General features: G+C 42.5%; 1 protein-coding gene across 1 annotated transcript in view; it reads left to right on the top strand.

Annotated features, from left to right (window-relative positions):
* ACSF2 (acyl-CoA synthetase family member 2) overlaps window positions 1-16,508 on the top strand; it is a 63,721-nt gene that overhangs the window by 11,331 nt on the left and 35,882 nt on the right. The window contains exons 2-9 of the mRNA XM_044419998.1: window positions 2,614-2,809; window positions 4,368-4,496; window positions 5,896-5,949; window positions 10,555-10,673; window positions 12,180-12,342; window positions 14,172-14,267; window positions 14,842-14,990; window positions 15,984-16,075. Of these exons, the coding sequence (XP_044275933.1) occupies window positions 2,614-2,809; window positions 4,368-4,496; window positions 5,896-5,949; window positions 10,555-10,673; window positions 12,180-12,342; window positions 14,172-14,267; window positions 14,842-14,990; window positions 15,984-16,075 (998 nt within the window). The remainder of the gene's footprint in view (window positions 1-2,613; window positions 2,810-4,367; window positions 4,497-5,895; window positions 5,950-10,554; window positions 10,674-12,179; window positions 12,343-14,171; window positions 14,268-14,841; window positions 14,991-15,983; window positions 16,076-16,508) is intronic.

Here is a 16,508-nt window from a genome sequence, read left to right as displayed (position 1 = left end):
TGCCATCTCACATCAAGCCAAAAGCGTGCCCAGGCAATCTGTCTTCACCCCGACAGGGCTTAGATGAGTCTCCCACGACTCGCTGCCGAGTAATACCGGTGTGATAAACGAACTCCGTTAATCACATCCGTCTTGTTCCGACGCCATCTTGGAATCTTGCCTATGTAATGTTAATGTCTCATGTGATTAAAAAACTTGAAGAAAAGAAGTAGAGAAACCATTGTGGGGTTGTTTGGGTATTTGCAGTAGCAACATATTTAATTATTTATTTATTGGATTTATATTTCGCTTTTTCCTTACAGCAAACTCAAAGGTGGCTTGCATAATTCTTCTCCCCTGCTCTCAGTCTTATCCTCACAAGAACCACCTTGTTAGGTAGATCAGGCTGAGAGTCTGTGAGTGACTCAGAGTCTCCCAGATGGCTCCATGGCTGAGTGGGGACTAGGAACCAGATTGCCTGAGTCCCAGTCACATGCTCTTAAACACTATGCCACACTTACTCTCTTATGAAAGAGAGTTTTTGTGCTCATTTATATCTTAACACTTTGATCACACCATTTACCCTGATCCATGCTGACAAGCCACAATTAAATGCTTAATCCTTAAATCCTTTGTTTTCCTTTGCATGCTTACCTTTCAGTGTTTTCTCACTGCTTCTTATTTTTTTAACCACAAAAATATTTTAAGGAGGGAAAAACGGAATAGCCACAAAATGCATTTTCTTTGGCACTACTAGAAGCTGCCTATGGAAGACTACAGTTGAACAGGCTGGAATCCAGAGTCATCAATCATGTAATTACAAATAAAATAGGAAGTCAAAAGCAAACAGGGTAAAGGATAATTTTCATTTAGCATCAGGAGTACAAGATCATTTATTTCTCCTTGTACTGGCACTGTTAATTTGCCTAACCATGCTAATTCCTTCAAATGCATGCATTCTTACATCGAAGGGGAGCAAACATCAGGGGCTGTATCCAACATTCTATTCAGACCAGACACAAAGAAATGAATGAGATTCATGTTTGTCACAACCAGGCCTGTAGGAGCTTAAAAGTTGTGGAGGGGACAGAAAAGTAGGACTGTTCCTTTGGTTTGCATAGACCTTTTAAGGATAAAATTGCAGACTTTTCAGGTTTTGTAAAAAAAAAAAAAAAAAAAAAAAGTACTTGGGGCAGAAAAAAGATTCAGGGAGCGAGTTCTCCCAGCTCACCCCTCTCTACAGGCCTGGTCAACAACTAACAAGTCCCATTCATTTCAATGGGTATTATCAGTGTGGGACTAAAATGGAATGCTAATCCATGTTTGGCTTGTGATTTTGTCTTCCCCCACAGGATAAATGTGAGTATTTTGCTATCATTTTGCTTCCCAGATTTCACTCTAAAGTTTTATTGAGGAACAAAACTGACATAATATTTAGTCAGAGATCATTAGCAGCGTAAAGAAATATTCTTCAGGTAGATAATACCTCAGCAGCAGAACCTTACAAAGTGTGTCCACTGCCGCAGTGGATATGATGCTGCTGAACACTACTATTTCTTGGCATTGTGAAGCAGGGGCTTCTCCACGTGGGGCTTTTAATGTGCCACTTCACTGAGGCTTCTCCTTCCAGATTATTTGATGGACTTAGATCAGCTGCTTACAGGTCTTTTTCATAGGGTCTGGGGAAATTCCTTTCCTACCTTTCTAATGTTTTACTAGACAACCACAACATGGCAAAAGCAGAACTGAAAAAATACATGAGCTTCTCAGTGTTCCGTTTCCAGATAATACGACGTTTTCTGAACCACAAAAGTGCTTGGAAATCATGGGAGAATCCCAGAAGCAGGATGGCTTCATGTAAAGGCCCTGCAAACTAGCATGAGTGAGAAATTATGAGTGCACAACATGTACAGAAGCCCCACATGTTAAGAACGTTTCTTGTGAGGACCTTGGTGTTGGTGGTGGGGCTGGGTTACCATGGGTTACTTACGTGTTGCCCCTACTCAGCTGTGGTATTTCACCATGATAATCACGCAGAATTGTTGTTGTGAGCATAAGATTGAGAACAGGAGGAGAATTATGTAAGCTGCTTTGAGTTGGTTGGGGAAAGAAGCAGGGTATAAATCTAATAAACAGACAAATAGCTGTTGTTTCTATATCCTCTTTGGATGGTACTGTGTTTTTCCCTCCTGTCAATGGCTGAGCTCACACAGGATATTGTGGCTGTACACGAACATTATGACAGTATGTCTCTGCCTCTGGTTTAACTAGGGAATAGCATTACTCTGTTAAAGTAGGAATCAGAGTGTTCCATGGCTGTCTGTTGTAAGTGAAGCAATTCTGGGGCATGCCAGGAACAGTTCCCCTGAACATTTTCAGCTATCATTGTGAAGTGCCTATTTCAAAGACATTCTTGGTTTGCTACATAACCTATTTTTCAGTTTGTTATAGTGAATCCTGCAGTGTATTACTGAAGGTAATATATATCCTGCGACCGATGTGTGTACACTGTTAGGTTTGTGTGTGTAGTGTTGACTTTTGATTATAGCAAAGAGGACACACACCCCTATCTTCTTCCATTTATTACTGATGTTGCCTCTTAACTTTTCTGATTCTCATCTGTTCTCCTTGCAGTGCTTTACAACCAGTTGCACGGCCCACCGCACCTGTAGCAAACCAAAGCTATCTCAATGGGGTGTCAGACATTCCGCTTCTTTCTAAAACTCTGCATCAATGCCTGGACGAGACAACCCACCGGTATCCTGACCGAGAAGCCTTAGTTTTCTCTACAGAAGGGATTCGAAAGACTTTTGCCGAGTTTAAACAAGATGTAGGTGACTGTCTCATTTGTTACTGAAACTTGGCTGCCACTGCTGACTATTTGTTCTTCCATGATCATACTATTTAATCAGTTTGTTCATATTGGATTTTAAAAATCAGTGGGATAAATAAGAGTAGCAAATAGAATTATTACTTATTTATTACTTATTTAATACTTATTGTATATTAAAGTCAAAAAGAACAATGACACTTTAAAATTAATGAGTTAAAAACTGCTGATAATATCAAACAAGTGTATTTGTGAAATAAAAGGTGTAAAGGCTCCAGCTTTACTGGAAACTGCAATCATTGTCAAAATCCTTTCCCCCCGTTGCTAAATGCTTTTTCAGCAAGTGTCCATGGGCAGCAGGGTGGTGTGGCAGATGAACTCCCAAAAATGTGGGGCTCCAATTAAGGATTTAGTTCCCCAGCTCTAGTGAGCCATACCCTAACACTGTCTCTGCTGGGCAACCCCACAAAATGCCTGCTGTGGGAGGTGTGATTAGCCACAAAGGACAAGTCATCTCCCCAAAAGACTGAGCAGGTAGAAGTGAGGACTGAGACTTAACATACTACACACCTTTGAACACACAACCTTCAGTGCCAACAGAAACCGATTTCACAGAAGGCAAGCCCTTTTTCTTCCCTCACTGTCTACCAGTTATTCCTTTATCTCTCTTTTACACCCATACATGCACTCTTTTTCACTCTGGCTCATTACTGGTCCACACATGCTCCATCTTACCTCCTCCTCGCTCACAGAGCACACTCCCGTTCGCCATTCATCCATTCATTCTCCATCCATCCACCCATCCATCCACACACACACACACACACACTCATGCAAATACCCTACGTATCCACCATACAAATATGCGGGGTGGGGGGTGTGCATGCAGGCACACACACACATGCACAGAACATTACCTTTTCCTCTTCACTGCAAACACATTGAAAAGCGCTCTTTTCAGGGCCCCTCCCAAACCCCTCTTAAACCCTTTCTCTCTCTCATGTACATGCATCCCCCATCCATTCAGGTAAATAAATAAATACACAGCCCTCTCCGAGCCCCCAGGTTGCTCCCAGCTGGGGGCTCCCCAGGGACCCCTGCTGGCTTCCTGTCCCATTACCAAAGGCTCTCCAGGTCTCCCTGCTTTCCTGAGCCCACCCTGTCCCTTTTCTTCTTGGTGGCTGGATGGGTTGCGAATCATCCTGAAGCTGCAGCTCATTTTCATTGTATAAGCATGCCTCTGAGTTCTCCGTTAGGCCCAGCAGCATCGTGGGAAAGGAAGGTCGCAGTGGATGGAGGCCTCCACTTAACTAGAAGCTAATCCTCTCTGCCAGTAAGGAAATGTGTTAATTAAAAACAGAAATTGTGATGGGCCCAGGAAAGGTTTTTGGGGGGATGGACTGGTGCATGTGGATTCATATTACCTATGCTTGCTTTAAACCTTTCATATCCTGCATTGTTGTCAAGACACTGAGCAGAACCTTATTTTCATCACCTCCATCATTTCCTGTCTGTTTAGCTCAATTTGCTGAGACCTTGTTTCTCTCGTAAACTGTAGGTGGAGTTGGCAGCAGCGGGGCTTCTGGCCCTTGGTTTGAAAAAGGGCGACCGGCTGGGAATGTGGGGTCCCAACAAATATGAGTGGGTCCTAATGCAATTTGCCACGGCCCAGGCAGGAATCATCTTAGTAAGTTCTTCTTGTTTATAAATAGCTGAGTAGTCCATAGGAATTTGTAGAGACATGATGCTGACAAAGGGAACTTGTATATTTAGAGTTCACAGAGCCCCTTTGTATTATCAGAACTACACATACCTATAGCACCATTATATAAATGTGTTTGTGTTTGGGTTAAAAATAATCACAAAGACTGTATATTTCAGGATTATCTGGCTTCCTGTTTTGCCCAATGAAGCATTCCATAAGGCTTGAATGCCCCTTACTAATATATACTGCTCTAATAAAAGGTGCAATTTATCTCAGGCTAAGTTTGTATTTACTGCTAATACTGCTTCTGAGCCTTTGTCCTATGATTGTTGTGTGTGTGTGTGTGTGTGTGTGTGTATGGATGGATGGATGGATGGATGGATGGAGGTCCTTACCTAGCTAGAAGGTATGTGTAAGATAGAAATGCAACTTGAAATCAATAGATGCCAATTCAGAAAGGTAGCTGTCCAACGGCGGTTCAGTCTTCCTGCAGTTTTGGTGTTGCCTGTGTATGATATGAAGGGCGTATTCAGTTGTCTACCGGCCATTGTTTTCCATGGAGTTACATGTGTAAGAATGGCTAGTTTTTTCATGTTAACTTCTCTTCCCTATATGGAAATAACTTTTAGTCAATACTGACAGGTATAACATTTTAACAGTTTATGCTTCTATAATAGTGGATGCCATTGCAATGCACACTGCCCTCTAAAGGAAATAGATATGCAAAAAAAGTATATGGGCACAGCATCTCCTTTTCTTAAATGCCCATGATCATGTAACTAGAAATATACTCTTTAATTGCTGGTTTATTTCACTTTTCCCATCCCCCCTATTTTACCCCATTATATACAGTCAAGGGTAAATTGTAATGGCAGTAGCTGTAGACAAGCCAAGAAAGCGTACTTTTAAAGCTCAAAATGATACTTCAGTTATTGTGAAATGTATCTCTTAGGAACTACAGGCATGAGGATTTTGTTGCTTAGTAAAAAACGGGATACAAGGATCATGCTCCCCAGTGTACACATCTTCCATGTGTTGGTTGAGTGTACATATTTTTCAACTATTCACCAAATGTTTCTACATGTCTGGGTCAGAGAGAGTGGAACCTGTAACCCTCCAGATGTCAGACTACAACTCCCATGATCCTGGCTGGGCAGGTTGCCATTGGAATCCAACTCCATCCTGAGTGCAGGCTTCCCCACTCCCTGATCTCAGTTACAGCCTTGCTTAGTGTCTTGCAGAGGGGAGCTTCCACAGAAACTTTAAGCCTTCTGTGAACAGGAGTCCCTCCCTTCATGGAATGTCCGATTCAGTCCATTATCTCATAAGAAGTGATTAGGCAAGAGGTTATCTGACTGATGCCATCTTTTTGCATTTTCAGGTTTCTGTGAACCCAGCATATCAATCCAGTGAGCTGGAGTTTGTGCTGAGGAAGGTATGCCAGACCTGGTGTGATTAGAACTACTTCCCTCTATCTGCAGCATTTCAAAACAAAAGAAATATTCAATCCTCTAAACATACAGTGTATGTGATAACAGCTTGCTTTGGAGGAGAGTGCAGAAGTAGGCAGTGAAGCATTTGGAGCTTTTTAGTGTCGGAAAAAATAACCAAAGAGGAGGAGAAGTGCAGTTATGGTTCTCTCCCCTTCTGTCCCCTCCCCTTACAATTTTATAATACTGGCAGTCAAATGAAGTTAATTGGCAGTAGACTGAGCACCAACAAAACGAGCATTTCTTTACACATGCTAGAATTCATGACCACAATATGTGATGACAGCAGCTGGCTGAGATGGTTATTAGAAGACATATTCATGAAGGATGGGACAGTGGCAATAGGCACAATACTCAAATGCAACGGCCATGTTTAGAGAAGAGCAAGACATTCACCATGTCTTGCTTATAAACTTCTGATGGGCAGAGGCTGGAGAAAGAATGCTGTGCTTGAAGGATCTTTGGCCAGATCCAACAAAGCATTTATTATATTAAAAAAATACCTTGGGAAAGATATTCAACTAGGACTAGGCAACTTTTTCTTGAAAATTTGAGAATACTCATACATCTTCTCAGTCCTCATAGGGCAACTACTTGGCGTGTTGGACAATCAGTTACATGTATCATTGCAAAGATGTCCTTGAGCTCCTCTTAGGAAGGCTGATGGGGCTGTGCGATGTAGAAGAATGAGAAGCAGCCACTTAGGCGCCAACCCAAGCAGAGTTCTCAGCCGTAGCAAATTCCAGAGCTGATAGCTGGAGTTGCAAGCAAGACATAAATAGTAGTACATTATTCCTGGAGCATCCAGTTGGGTAGCGTCCAGGAAAGTCAATTGTACAATGCACAGAGACAGTGCTGGGTTTTAACAGGCCACAAATTTACTGGTTTCAGTTTAGAGTTTGATATGGACCAGTCTCTTAATTGGGCAGCCCCAACCTGCATGCTGGGTTGCCCTTTAATGTGGGAGGTGAGGTTTCAGCAGAGCATGGGCAGATCCTGCCACAACACATACTGCTTGCGTGGGTCCCTGTTCCTCAAGAAAGGGCGCTGGCATAGAGCCCCAAACTGGGCTGCACCCCTCAGCCCCACCCATGGGAACTCCCCCATCTTTGATAGGAAGGAGGCATGTACTTCCTTTCCCTTCGATTTCAATCCAGCCCTATCCCATTTGCGTCAAAATGGGGACAGTTCTGCCTAGCCTTTATCTTCAAATCAGCTTGCATTGCTGCAGGAAAGACAAAACTCCTATGGAGCAGGCCAGTCTGCCTCACTAGGTAAATTCTTTCCCAGCCCCATCAGCTGGTGGCTGACCAATAATGTGATGCTCAAATGCCATGGCTACTGGTATAGGGAGCTGGCTCCCATTGGGTAGCCACAGAGCAGAAAGCTTCTCCCAGCCTCCTCTGACCTCCTCAGTCCACTGCATGGCCATTTGGGCCTGGGGAACCGTGCGGTGTGAAACTATGAGCACAATGAGGAGAGTCTCCCCTTTCCCACCACGGCTGCTGGTGCCAAGGTGCAACCCGGGGAAGTCACGGCGTCAGGCTTGCTGGCGCTGTGCTGCGTGAGACGCAGGGGCCTAAAATACACCTGGCATTCATGTGGATGCCATTTGTTTGCCTCATAGTTTCCTAAACAACATAGGTGATTTCCACAAAGGGAGACTATCTCTGACGTGTTCCTTCACCTTAAAAAGAGGACTAAAGATATTAATTGCCTTGTGAATAAAGTTAATCCTGCCGTAAACCTATTGATTTAAAAAAAAAAATAATGTAGAAAATTGGCACCACCATAGAGAGAGAGGAGAAGGGGAGTGAGGGAGGGCCTCCAAATCATCATCATCAGAGAGAGAGAGAGAGAGAGAGAGAGAGAGAGAGAGAGAGAGGGGAAGTGGAAGTGGAAGTGGAAGTGGAAGTGGAAGAACGAGGCCTCCAAAGCTGGCCTTTCTGCCCTGCCCATCCAGAGAGCGAAATCTCTCCAGCATTTCCTTGCTGCAAAGAGGAGACGCTGGTGAATTTACCGGGGGGGGGGGGTGAGATTTGTGGTTTTTCCACTTTCATGGGGGCCCTGTGCCCCTGTCCCCCACAAATGTGGAGGGCTGACTATATCTAATCCAATTTACAGACAAATTCAACTTAGGGACAAATTTCCATTTTCTCAGGAGTGAAACTTGTTCATAACCCCGGGACTGCTTGTACTATGCCACTTAGTGACAGAATGTAGAAAAGCAAAGAAATCTAAACCCTAGGATGAAACCCCATGTAAAGGGTGCCTTTTTGCTCCCACAAAGAAAACAGAAGAACCCCCCAGTAAAGCAACAGGTCACACCCCTCGTGTGGAGAAGCCCTCTGAGTGCCCATGAAATGCTTGGCTGCCAACTCTGCTTTCCCAGAGCACTTACAGTGCCAAAATGCAGCAGGCATCAGTTGCACAAGACCCGGAATGAGGGACAGTCAGACCCATCAGTAGCCTCTTTCTTGTCCTTTTCTGTTGCTCTGCCGAAGCAAGGGAACGAGCAGGCATGTTTTATGGTGCTTCCGGGTATAACTGCAGAGAGCTTGCTTTTGCTTTCTCAAAGCTGTTTTCTTTATCCCTGCACCTGAATTACAATGTCTAATGTCCAGTTCAAGACTAGGAGCTGTGCACATTCTTCTCTTAGGATGAAAATATATGCACACTTACCTGGGAGTGAATCCCGTTTAATTCAGTAAGATTTATTGGTAAATAACCACCCTTAGGCTTGGCCTTGTAGGCTGTGATGTAGGCATACCAACTTTGGTCTAAGTCCCATTCAGGACTAGCCTCACCATAGAGGCAAACTAGGCAATGCCAGTACTCTAGGGTTTCCTACCTCAGGTATAAATACATTTTGGAGAAAGGACAGCAGCCTCCCTGCATTTGAATCCATGTGGGAGGGGAAAGTACAGTGGCAACATTCTAGAGATATGAGACAGAGAGTCTAAAGGAGAGTGTAAAGAAGTTACAGCATTATAAATGAAAAAAAAAAGCATCCTGGTGAACTCTTGATCGTCCAGTAAAGGATTGTTTTGCTGTTCTGCAGCATATAGCAAAGCCTGGGAAAGGGTGGAGTAGATGAAACTCTAATTCACCTAGAACAGCAAAAGCCTGTCTGGGACTTTACCCATAGAAATCACTGAGATTTACATCCAAGTAAACGTTTTATAAAAATATTTGACATTCACTTTTCCCCATGAAACCCAGGGTTGCGTATACAGGGTTGCAAGACGAATCCAGGCATGTAGCTTTGGCAGGTTTCCTGTATTTTGTGTATCCAGATACCTTGGTACCAGCCTCCATAGGAGTTACCAGAGAAAAGTAGTTTACGGTGTGTTTGGTTTTTCTCATAAAACTAAACAGAAAAGTTTTGAATACAGTACTCGTATCCAAAAGGACCATGAAGCTTTAGGGTATATGATTCTTTTTATGAATTTATTTCATTTTTTAAAGTTTAGGCTTTCTTTAAGGATGGCTCTTGCCTATAAGTTCACTTTGCAAGGACTTTTTTTAAGGTTATGACCTTTGTTCTGATGAAAGGTGTAACTGTAAATGGTATTTAAGACACAATGTTCTTCTGCTATAAAATTAAGATGCACACTTTTTGAAAACAACTATTTAGGTTTCTGTCCTATATACACTTTTACCTGTGCATAAATCCCACTGACCTCAAGGGGACTGACATTTGAGTAGATATTTGTAGAATTAAATTCTAATGTTCTAATAATCACCATAATTTGAGTGTGGGGAAAGGATTGTCACCAAAAGGAGTGGAGTTTGTTTTGGATTTTTTGCTATTGCTTTTTCATGTAAAGCACAATTGCTTTCTCAGTTGATTTTGATGAATTGCTTCCTCGACTCTTTATTATTATTAATTTTATTTCTAAACTACCAACAACTGATGCTTTCTGGGCAGTTCTGCTCTATTGTTTGCTAATAGCGCACTATTATCTTTATAATAAAAATTGTTTGTGCTGGGTTGTTGAACTGTCATAATGTAGGAGATTTACATGATTGATCTGTCTACCTCTTCTTGCCCAACTGTTCTGTCAATTAATACTTTGTGCAAAGATGAAGCTGTCTTATAGCAAACCAGACCTTCACCTGTCTGGCTTACTGGCAGCAGTTCTGCAGGATTTCACCGAGGGGTATTTCCCAACCCCATCCGGAGAGGCCAAGGGTTGGACTCGGGACTTTCTGTATGCAAAGTGTGTGTTCCACCATTCAGAAATGACCTTTCCCTTATTTTTCTCTCATTTATTGAAAGCATTCTTATCCTGTCACTTAACCAAAAACAAAAAAAGGGGGGGCTGCTGCAAGCATAAACAGGGGTTACACAGTGCCAAGTCTAGGGAAAACCAGATCAGCATCCAACGTGAAGGGTCAATACAAGCTCATTTGCATCATACACGAGTGTGAAAGCTGTATCATCCCCATTCACAATAGGGAATTCTTCTTGCACTTTCTTCTGTAATATGATGTTATTGCAGAGATGGAGTGGTAACCCCCCCCCCCACTTTCCCCCTTCTCTTTAGGTTGGCTGCAAAGCACTGGTATTTCCTACGCAGTTTAAAACACAGAAATACTATGAGATCTTGAAGGATGTTTTCCCTGAGCTGGAACAGTCTAGTCCAGGAGCATTGAAGAGCAAGGAGTAAGTGCCTTAATTCATTGGCCTCTTTCAAGGCCTGGTCTTACAGTATTTTTATTTTGACAAACCGCCAGAAGAAGAGTCCACATAATCACTCAGAAAAGCATTTGGGACAGGAGGACAAGGCTCTCCACTTCCTGGACTTGGTGGAATCTGCCATAAGGGAAACAGGATGGGTTCAAACATTATCTCAGTTCTGTCACTTCCCCCTCTTTTTAATATCTTCTTCTACCTGCCTGTAGCTGCCAATGGCAGTGATATGGAGAATGTGAGAATACCCTGAGTCAAGGTTTTGGCCCATGCAACTTACTGTGATATATTAGGATTGGCAATCACACTACAAGGCCTTAGGACTTCTCCCTGTGAGACTTTTAAGTCTGTGATTCACTGAGGCTTCTTCACTTTCCTTGGGAAAGTGAGAAAGAGCAAGAACATCATATACATGTGGCTTTTTTCAGGGTTTTGCTTTCTTTGCCTTTGGATGAATTATGACATTATTCCAGTTGGTCATGCCTTCAAGATTAATTGCCTCATGATTCTTACCTTAAGAAAAAGCCATGAAAAAATGGCAAGCAATGTGGGAAAGCCCATGGAAAATGAGACTGTTGTCGAGAAGATTCACCAACCACCGTGAATTAAGGGTCACAAGCACAAGCTCACAATTAATGCCTCATGTAGTCCTTAAGTAGATGCCTTTCTCAGTCTTGCTGGGCACCAAGTTCAAGCTGGAGATATTAAAATGTGTCCTTATTCTGAGCAATGGCCCTCCTGCAAAACAGCATGAATGCTCAGAAACTACCTACAGGCATACCTCTATCATTTGTTAGACCATTTTTCAGTGTGTTTCATTTAGAATATTTTAAATAGTACACAACGTACTTCACATTAATACCTCAGTTATAAACATGTTTTGAGAAAACAGAACAAATAATGAACACAATTAAACCCTGGAACATTTAGTAATATTTCGGGATATGCCATGCCTTGCAAAAGTATTCACCCTCTTTGACTTTTCCGCACTGGAATTGAAATACATTTAATCGGCATTGTTTCACATTGTGTACACAAGATACTCAATGCTGTGAAGTATCAACGCTGTCGTATTCCTCCAATTTCTTATTACAATCCAGAGTGAGTGTTACAATCTATGTACTAAGGTGATAGTGCATAGATTGTTGTTATAATGCTAACAATGGAAACTGTCCCGAGACGTTAATAATGGGAGGGTCTATAAAATCTTTTAATCAATCAGTGGGACTTTTAAAACAGTACAACACCCTGTCCAAAAAAGCTTTTTTTTGACTGCATGTTCCTGAACTTTTCCTTGCAGTTAAAAAAAAATATCTCCTCTACAAGGAGTAATCAGAGTCACATTATTTCGCAGCAAGTGGGCCTTCTAATCAGGTAGTTTCCTGTGCATGTCAAGGAGGTTCAAATACTGATTTGGTCTGCACCCCAGGAACTTACCCCTTTTTCCCTTGGTACTGAGCAGACCTTCCTTTATTCCAGGCTACCAGATCTTTCTGTGGTAATCTGTGTGGACTCCAAGCTGCCCGGAACATTCTCAATGGATGATGTGATGCAGGCTGGAGAAAACAGTCACAAGAAGCAGCTCCAGGATATTCAGAAGAAGTTGGACTGCAAAGAACCCATCAACATCCAGTTCACTTCAGTGGGTATCGCATGTGCTTTTTCTGGTGTTCAAAGCATGCAGCAGCAGGCTCCAGCAATCAGGAAGTGGCATAAGATTTGCCAAAGGGTAGTGTTTCAAATCACTTGTACAAAAGAAGTTGCCTACATTTGCATTAATTTAGTTTTCTGTGGATTTTTTTTCTGTGGTTTATTGTTTTATTATGGGTTTTTTGCAGAATCTGGAATGTTTTGGCAGTACCTGAAGTGATGCATTAGGGCAAGTGGCTGTATTAAGATCAAAAGGATTATTAGCTTGGAAAGGAAAAGGTAGCTACAAGAGGCATAGAAGTTCTAGGTTCTGACCACTTCATGCCTGCCCAGATTTCCTTTTTGCTGTCTACATTTTCATGGCTTATATTTTACTTACAACTTCATACCCTTGAAGTTTCTAGTTGGCAGAAACTTCTCAGCAGATTCTCATTCTAGAATGCAAAAGTAAAATACAGGCAGAGGCCATCTCATGTGATGCGAATTTACTAGCCTGGCCTGCAGGAGGTGGGCAATGCAGGCATCTTGGCCACCAAGGAATCCCTGCTGTATCTCTATTTTTTCTGTATCTCTGAAGAGCTATACCAGGGCCCTCTGCTCTGTATATCCAGGCTGGAGACCCATCAGTCTGCAATCCTGTCATCTGGAAACTGCACAAGATGTGCTCAACTGGCTTTTTGTTTCTTGGATCATGGATCCAGACTGAGTCCAATTGGTCTATGCTGCTTTGATTGGTCTATACTGTGTTTTCAGAAGCCACGTTGCCCATTTCTTTCCTCATCATCCTCAGACTTCTATCACTTTTGCCCTTCCCTTTCCTCTCTGAGAACTATACTGCTTCCATTCCATTTCTAGTAGCTGTTTAAACAACACTTGGGTTGCTATTCATGACAGGTCTCTTGCATTTCTGAAACTCAAGCAGGTCCTGGATTATTAGGGTTGTTTGCCATTGAGATCTTATTATATCAGTGGTGGCGAACCTATGGCACACTTGCTGCAGTGGGCACGCAGAGCCCTCTCTGTCAGCACGCGAGCCAAGTTGCCCCAGCATTGCCCCAGCAGCCGAGCATCGGATAACAGCACACATAGGGGCCATGCGCATGCTCGGAAAGCAGTAGGGGTGCCAGGCGATGATGTCACAAGCTGTGACTCATTAGCTGCGACTCATCCAAGCTTTCACATGGCCAGTCAGTGGGCTGCCAAGGGTATATATACATATTTTATTGGAATGGCTGTGAGTTTTAATACATTTGTTTTTATTAACACAAGATTTTACCTTTTAGTTTTCTTATGAAAAATTGAAATTTAATATCTAAGATTTAGCAAAGAGATGTTCTAATTAAGAGACTGAGATTCTTTTAATGTTGTGTTGTCCCCCTGGCATATTTGAATCTACAGCATCATATTGAGTTGTTTTGAAGAATTTATGAAAACTAAAACCTTAGTACTCAAGTTTCATTGCAGTGTTGGCACTTTGCGATGAGTAAGTGGGTTTTGGGTTGCATTTGGGAACTCGGTCTCTAAAAGGTTCGCTATCACTGTATTATACTCGTACAATCTCATTTTAAAGCAATTTATGTACTAAGGTATTGTAATCAACCCCCTAATATTCAAGTCCTTCCAGGCAAACCTTTTATTGTGCAATCATTCTGCCTCCTTCACAGAATTGTAGAGGGGCCCAAATAACCAAGTCTTCAACTTGTGGCCTTCCAATGTTTTCCCATTCTTCCACTTTGTGCAGCTATAGCACAAAGCTGCACAAACGACTTTGCTGCAGTGAGGTATAATGAGTAAAATAAAAACATTCTCTTTTTTCTGCAGGGAACAACTGGAAGCCCCAAAGGGGCCACACTTTCTCACTACAACATTGTGAATAATGCCAATCTGATTGGTGTGAGGATGCAAATTGATGACGGGGTAAGCCTCAGTCTTAAGGAGCAACATAAATTTCCCCAAAGAATATAAGAAGAGTGTTTGATGCAACATGGAATTATCTAATGCCAGCCCATCTAGTTTTTCATCTTTTTTAGCAGCATTTCCTGAATGTTTTCAAGGTCTTTGCTACAAATTTGAGGATCAGTAACCTGGATTTTTAAAAATTAAATTAAGAAATGTACCAAGAAATATATTCGCACATTCTAGGTTATTTGGTGTTCTGCTTATCTACCTAGCATGAAAGTGGCATATCCATATCCATTAGAAATGATGTGGAAGTTAAAGATTGTCTAACGCTGGGACATTTTGTACTTGGAAGTTATTTTCTAATGGTGAAGGTTTAATATTACCTGTAAGGCCAGGAACTGAAGCAATACAGCTTTGCAACACGCACTTTCCTCACAACCACCCACTGTCCCATTCATGCAACTTCAACTCTCTCTTGCCCAATTCTCCTCCAGGCATTAATCTGGTTGATGTGGCAAAAAACTGTGTAAATGACTAAGGATAACACTGGAAAACAAATCCCCTCCTTTTTTATTTGTCTTGACCCTAGGATGGCCGCTGTTGTCTTCCTGTTCCCCTCTACCACTGCCTGGGGTCTGTGGCAGGCTGCATGGTGATGGCCATTCATGGTGTTTCTCTTGTCTTCCCCTGTCTAAGTTTTAATGCAAAAGACACACTAAAGGCACTGGACCATGAAAAGTAAGCTAGCACTCTTTGTTCCAGAAAGAAATAGCTTTATACTAATATAATGGGATGGTGTAAATTGGTGTCCTGGGATGGCAGGGGGTTGGACCTGATGGCTTTCTTGACCCCTTCCAACTCTATGATTCTATGATTAGTCAGGGCAGTCCTTAGTTGTATCTCCATTGGCATGTGGTCCCAGCTTCTGGATGATCCCCATTTCTTTTGAGAGTGCCAAGAGCTTCCTGGTTTCCCTTTGTTTGATTAAGTCAATTTCGTGCTGAGGATTCTGTTCAGCCTCTCTTGCCTCTCCTAAGAATTGAATCAGAAATTCATATCTAAAGACTTACTCTCTTAAGAGTTTGAGCTCACCTGGCCATGTGATATTACAGAAGGAACCTCTCCCTCATGGAACATCGTATTGATTTGCTTTGACATTTTGCCTCTTGGAATTTTTTGTACATTCAAGTGTTACAAAATCCTCTATTACCTGTCCTAGAGATGGGAAAGCCAGGATTAAAAATATGAGGGAAAAGGCAGGACAAATTGGGAAAACCCCTCATTCCCTTTAGATTTTCCAAAAACTGCTTGAGAAAAGCAAGTGCTACAAAAAATCTTTTCCTCCTTCTGCTTTTTCTGTTGTTTTACCCATGCCTTCATATCCCTAAGCTGTCCCCTGGCAGAACATATATCTATTAGGTCATCGAGATGATTCAACCTTTTCCTGTGAGGTGAAGGAGCTTCTCATAGCCCATGAAGCTGGGAGGTGGGAGTTCTTTCAGGTGCACTTGGACAACAAGTGATATGTGCTTAGCATTTGAACACTCATTTCTCTTTGCACTTGTGAATCAGTTTCTCAAGGTTACCGGGAAATGATGCTTAACCTTGGTAGTAAAATTCAATTGTACAATTTGGAGATTGTGTATTTGCAATCCAAACTGGGCAGAGAACTGAGTTCTCATATTCCTGCATTGATTTTAGTAACCTGCAATTTCTTCTCTTTATTTGAAGATGCACCCATCTACATGGCACTCCAACCATGTTCATAGATATTCTAGGCCAGCCTGACTTCGCCAAGTACAATCTCTCAAATCTTCGGGGAGGTGAGTATAAGAACCCACGTGTAAGAAGTTTAAACTAGGGTTGTTAACTGATTTATGAAAATTGAGTTCTCAACCAATTCTTTTAACTGCTGGGAGTGCAATCCAATGCCCTCTTGCCCTGGTTGCTTGTCAGCCTCAGAGCCCAGAGACTTGCATGCACAGAGCACCCGCCATTAAATGCAGCAGCCGTCTTCACTGCTACAACACCTTGCACCATCTAGAGGAAGCACACTGGAGAGGGTGGGAAGCAGGCTGGAGCGCTGTTTGGATATGGGTTAAGCCATCAGCCCCAGCCTCCATCCCTCCCAGTCCCCCTGTGCACCCCCTTTTCAGCATTTAAGGCCGGTTTGTGACTTTGGAGATGGAGCCAAGCAGTTGTGTCTGTGACACCTGCGAGGAGGCCAGGGCAGGGGTTTGGTGTTTGAAGACCCAC

The sequence above is a fragment of the Varanus komodoensis genome, unplaced genomic scaffold (genome assembly GCF_004798865.1).
Source record: "Varanus komodoensis strain SLA01 unplaced genomic scaffold, ASM479886v1 scaffold11, whole genome shotgun sequence".
Taxonomy (NCBI): Eukaryota; Metazoa; Chordata; class Lepidosauria; order Squamata; family Varanidae; genus Varanus; species Varanus komodoensis.
This window is presented reverse-complemented; position numbering and strand designations above follow the sequence as displayed.